The 5,576-nt window shown below is 29.6% G+C and overlaps 1 protein-coding gene across 1 annotated transcript; it reads left to right on the top strand.

Moving 5' to 3' along the window:
• The first annotated feature begins 378 nt into the window (after positions 1-378).
• On the top strand, positions 379-4,380 carry LOC149156065 (protein DMR6-LIKE OXYGENASE 2-like). The gene is made up of 5 exons (XM_089444624.1): positions 379-541; positions 625-782; positions 3,274-3,521; positions 3,629-3,950; positions 4,066-4,380. The coding sequence occupies exons 1-5, from the start codon at positions 379-381 to the stop codon at positions 4,378-4,380; spliced, it is 1,206 nt and encodes a 401-aa protein (XP_089300750.1).
• Positions 4,381-5,576: the final 1,196 nt, after the last annotated feature.

Raw genomic sequence — 5,576 nt, forward strand, 5'->3', positions numbered from 1 at the left:
TTAAAACACAGGGCCAATGAAAAATGATTTAGCAAAGCAAGGCATTAGCAGTCATTTCACTTTATACGTAATGCATGACATGCGTAGCTTTGAAGTCAAAAAGCATTTTTTCAGAGGTGGCCAGAGATTTTCTCCGGTTAGGGTATAACCCAATCTGATACATCGACAGGCGTTCCACACATTTGTAATGTAGGCACTATAATTATTCGCCCAGCGCCGATCGATAATTCCAAGCAGTTCAGGTTATCTATATTTCTCTCCCTCTTTCGTCGTTGTTTTTGAGGCCGTATCATGTTCTAGCAGTTTAAATATTTCACTAAAATTTCCGATTGGTTCCGATTTTCAGGGGTTTCTCTTAGTTTTCCGCGGTACGGATACATGCCTATGCTGTCAAGTGCCAATATCATGCCTTCCGAAGAAGATATCGTGATTCCGAAGCCTTCTCCGGCCTTAGAAGAAACGGTCGAAGAAGGAATTACAGCACTGCTGAGAACAGATGTGGGACTAATTTCTGATGAAATCGACGGTCTTGAAATCAGAAGTCCGAGTGAGAGGCCAAGACTAAACGAGGTGATTGTTTCGGACTTAATTTCTGATGAAATCGACGGTCTTGATGTTATTCAGGGTGTTATATCAGAAGTCCGAGCGAGAGGCCAAGACTAAACGAGGTGATTGTTTCGGACTTTATTCCCCTGGTGGTTCTTGACAATTTCAGTGCACCTGCGAGGCAGAGGGTGATTGGCCATATCAATGATGCATGTCAACACTACGGATTTTTTCAGGTACTTCGCCTTCATTTCTATTACTATCTTGGATAATTACTGAAGATAAATTTACATTATATTAATTTTAATAATAAACAAAGTTATAAAATTCTATAAATTTATTTTATTTTTAAATTGGTTAAATATGAAAATGAAAACAAATAAAGTTGGATTGCAATTGCTTTAAAATTTTATTGAAAAAGGATCTTTTATGTCTGGAAAAATTTGATCACTTTCAATAAAAATAGCCAATTACTTTACCCAGGACACCTCTAACAGGTACCAATTATTAATTGTGACGATATTTAACCCAATTGATACCTTTTAAAAGTGTTTAAGGTCAATAGAGATTTTTTCCCATTATCATTATTTATATTAAATATTTTATTTATAAATTTTATTAAAATATGATTGTGTCTAAACGTACTTTATAATCTAATAATATGGAAGAGAAGTCGTCAAATAAGCTTATATTTAAAATTAATATTTATATTAATAAAATAATAAAAAAATTCAATTTATATTTTAATTTTACATAAATTTAATATAAAAATAAATAAAAAAATATTAATTTAGTTTCTAGATCAAAGAAATATGTCATTCAGAATTGATAGCATGTAAAAATAATATTATTATATTACATGATGTGTAATTTATTATATGTTACTATATAATATTTAAAACATAAATATATTAATAATAAAAAAACATTTTAATATTAATCATAATCAATGTCCATTTTAGATAACATAATTTTATATCAAATTTATATAAGAAAATGAAAAAGTAATTTTATGTTGTCAATAATCTACAGAAATAAATTGTCAAATAAGTTTAACCTGTCCAATGTTTCAAGATTAAAAGCTTTTTTTTTTCACTTTTTATTGATTTATTACATTGCTAATATGGCATTGATATATAGAATCTAAAAATTATCAATAAATAAATAAATAAATAAATATATATATATATATATATATATATATATATATATATATGAAAAGAGAATATGTTATGGATCATGTATAAATATTTTGATGTGTAGAATGTGAACTAAAGAAAAAATATTACAATCTCAACTTTATATATATTATAGATAAAAAAATTATAAATATGTGACTGAAAATCCACCTAACTCTCCATGTACCAATTTTTTAACTAGAAAAGGGATTTGCATATCGAAACTTGGTAAATTAGAATTAAGATGAATTCATATTAGTTTATATATATATATATATAAAATTAATTTATGTTGAAATATTTTATTGTAAAAAAAAATATTTTTAAATTAATATGAAAAAATGTTGTAATAATTAATTTAATAAAATGTTGTAGTGAAGCATTACATCAAATATAATGTAAATTAAAATATTTTACTAATATAAATTAAAATATATAATAATAATTTATATTAGTAATTATAATAATTGAAAACTTTATATTTAAATTTGATTAACAAATTTAACACTTACAATAAATTCTTTTGGTATGTACGTCTTCTCTATTTATATATTAGGGATATGATATTTAACATTCAGAATTAAATAGAAAATATGTTATAAAAAAATGGCAGATAATATTAGTGTTTTCAAAATTTATATATAATTAAAATTTATATATATATATATATATAATATAATATGTTATTAAAAAGAAAACATATTTATCTTAACTTAATACAAACTAAATTATTTTTTTTAAGATATTTCATCAAAAATCAAATTTCTCTCCATACAAATGTCAAATCTCTCATAAGCTTTGCAGTAAAAAGAAACTTGTGTTTGAATTTTAAGATATTTCATCCTTCTTATTTAAGTTTGGTAGAAACTTGCGTTTGAATTTTAAGATATTTCATCCTTCTTAGTTAAGTTTGGTAGATTTAAAACTTTAAATATAGAATAAATATATTTTTTATACAAAATTGATTATATATATATATATAATTAATGTTTTTACATTTTCTATATATATTTTATTTTAAAAATTTTAGTTAATATGAATATCAAATCTAATATGATCATGTATATCCCTGATATTCGTATAGGTTTGTGACAGTGTCACTTATCCGTCAATGTAATCTGACAGAGATGTGTGTCCATGGGACTCCATATAAGTTTGTGACAGTGTCAATTACTTATCCATCAGTGTAAAAATCTATGTCCTCTAAACATGTCCAGTACCAGTGTATTAGATCATGTTCCGTCCGCAAGAATATTAGATCACCCTCGGTTTCTCCTGCATAAGGAAAAACAAAAGAGCATCAGAGATTAAAAGGAAATGGTATGCTTTGAATCTCTTAGTCATCCACTAATTCAATAACAAAGGGACAAACATCTCGTTGCACTCTAAAGCTTCTTTTGATAACTTCTAATTGAGCTCCTGTTATGTTTTGCCAGAGCGACCATACTCTCATAACCTTGAGAAATTAATTTGACAACCGAGAACATAACTTAGCCCTATGTTCGCATGTATTTCATACCACTGGTCGTACTTTCTAATGTGTTCTCAGATCGTAAATCATGGAGTGCACGAGACGGTGATCCAGAGAATGCTGGATGTTGCCCGAGAATTCTTCACAATGCCTGCGAAATATAGAGCAGATTTGCATTCCGAGGACCCTTCACGCGTAGTACGCTTGCCGAGTAGCTTTAACATTCGGAAAGAGAATGTTTTAAATTGGGGGAACAACCTGAAGCACCATTGTTACCCTTTGGATGATTATATTGACTATTGGCCTACAAAACCTTCTGATTACAGGTGGATATAAGAGGGCTTCATTGTCCGAATCATTGAAAACCTATATTCCATTCGTTGCATCTGTTATATAATTAACCATAATAATCCTCGATTTGGCGTGAATGCAGAGAAGTTGCCAGTGCATACTGCACCGAAATTAGGGCAATGACACTACGTTTGTTAGAGTTACTATCAGAGAGCCTGGGACTGGAACTGGACTTTCTAAATAAAGCTCTGGGAAAACACGGCGAATATATGGCAATAAATTATTACCCTCGCTGCCCGAACCCAGAGCTCACCTATGGCTTACCGAGTCACACAGATCCCAGCGCTCTGACGGTTCTTCTCCAGGATCAAGTATCCGGCTTGCAAGTGCGTAAGAACGGAAATTGGATTGCTGTTCAACCCGTTGCAAATTCCTTCGTAATCATCATTGCAGACCAATTACAGGTAAAGCAGTGGATGAAATCCATGATCAGTCTAGCCCCTAAAGAACAATCACAGTATATACTCATATAACAAGTTTTTTATTTGTGTGATGATACAGTTCCTCCTCTTGTTTCAGGTTTTGAGCAATGGATTATACAAAAGCACAATCCACCGCGCTCTAGTGAATTCCTCGGTATCGCGTATGTCTATTGGAATGTTCTACTGCCCTTCTAATGATGCAGTGATGGAACCAGCCTCTTCATTGATCCACTCTCATAATCCTGCTCGTTACAGGAAATTCACTTACGAAGAATACTGTCGCAAATTCTGGAGCAAAAATCTTGACGGTAACATCAATCGCAAATTCTGGTTGGACGGTAAGGCCTGCTTGGATCTGTTCAGTGTTAACGATGCCACCAGGCCTGCAAAAGATGAAATTACCCCTCTATGATTTCAACAGGCTGACGTTCCAGGATGCGAACCTATCATTTTCCTTCGTCCACTTACGTGGGCTTTGATAAGCTCTCTGTTGTAAAGAAATAAACGCTGGATATATATGCTTTCTTTTATATATATATATATATAAAAGAATATGCCGGGTTATTGATCGGCTTTGTGCAACTGTGATATATGAATTTTTTATATTGGAAAAGTTTATCTATTCATATATATTTGCTGTTCTTTTTTCTAATTAATTAAAAACAAAATTTAAGTTAATTGATTTTTTTTCCACCATAATTTTTGTCGGGTAATTATTATTTTTTATATAATTTTGTTATTGTTTATTGGTTAAATAGTGTGTATATTAGAAACTAGAATAGGTTTAGGTTTAATTTTTAGTTTGAGAAATCCAGATTTATAGAGCATTGTTTTTTTATTAGACTAAAAAAATTTAAAAACATAAATTTTCACATCATGAAATGACTAAACAATACACTACCTTATCTATTCTATACCTATTCTATAAAACATTAACATTTAGTTATGTAATTTTGAATTAAAATATAATTTTTTATTATTTAAAATAAATTTCAAATTATATATATATATAATTAATTTTGATTAAAAACTCTAGAAATATTAAAACACTACTTAAATTCTTGTTTTTTTACCCTCTGTACAAAACTTACCTACAAAATTGCAGTAATAAAAGAAACCGGTTCCATCTCTTAATTGTACGACTGTTGTGCTATATGAAAATAAAAATTAAAAAAAATTGAAATACCTTTAAATTCAAGAGTGTATACATACTCCATCTTCTTGAATTCTGTTAAGAGTCATACGAATACAACTTTGCAGGGACGTGGTTGGCCCATGTCGAGCTCAAAGTACTTCGCATCATATGATAAATATCTCAGCACAATGCATATAAACTAGTGGATATCAAACGTTCCTAATGTTTGTTTGAGCTAGAGTAGAAAAAAACTAGAAAATATATGTGCTATAACAACACACAATAAAAAGCAAAACAATTCAGAGTCACAGCAAAGTAAAATTAGAAATATAATTTTCATATTGAGCGTGGAACCAAAAGTACTTTGTATTAAGGTTTTATGGGAGACAACAATATTTACAAAGATAAAACATGAGACTCTCATTCACTGTTGTGAAAGACAAAAATTTGACACATTGTAACCACTCACTGGT

Source organism: Pinus tabuliformis, chromosome 9, assembly GCF_031772625.1.
Source record: "Pinus tabuliformis cultivar Carrire ecotype Pingquan chromosome 9, CPIR1, whole genome shotgun sequence".
In the NCBI taxonomy this organism is placed as follows: Eukaryota; Viridiplantae; Streptophyta; class Pinopsida; order Pinales; family Pinaceae; genus Pinus; species Pinus tabuliformis.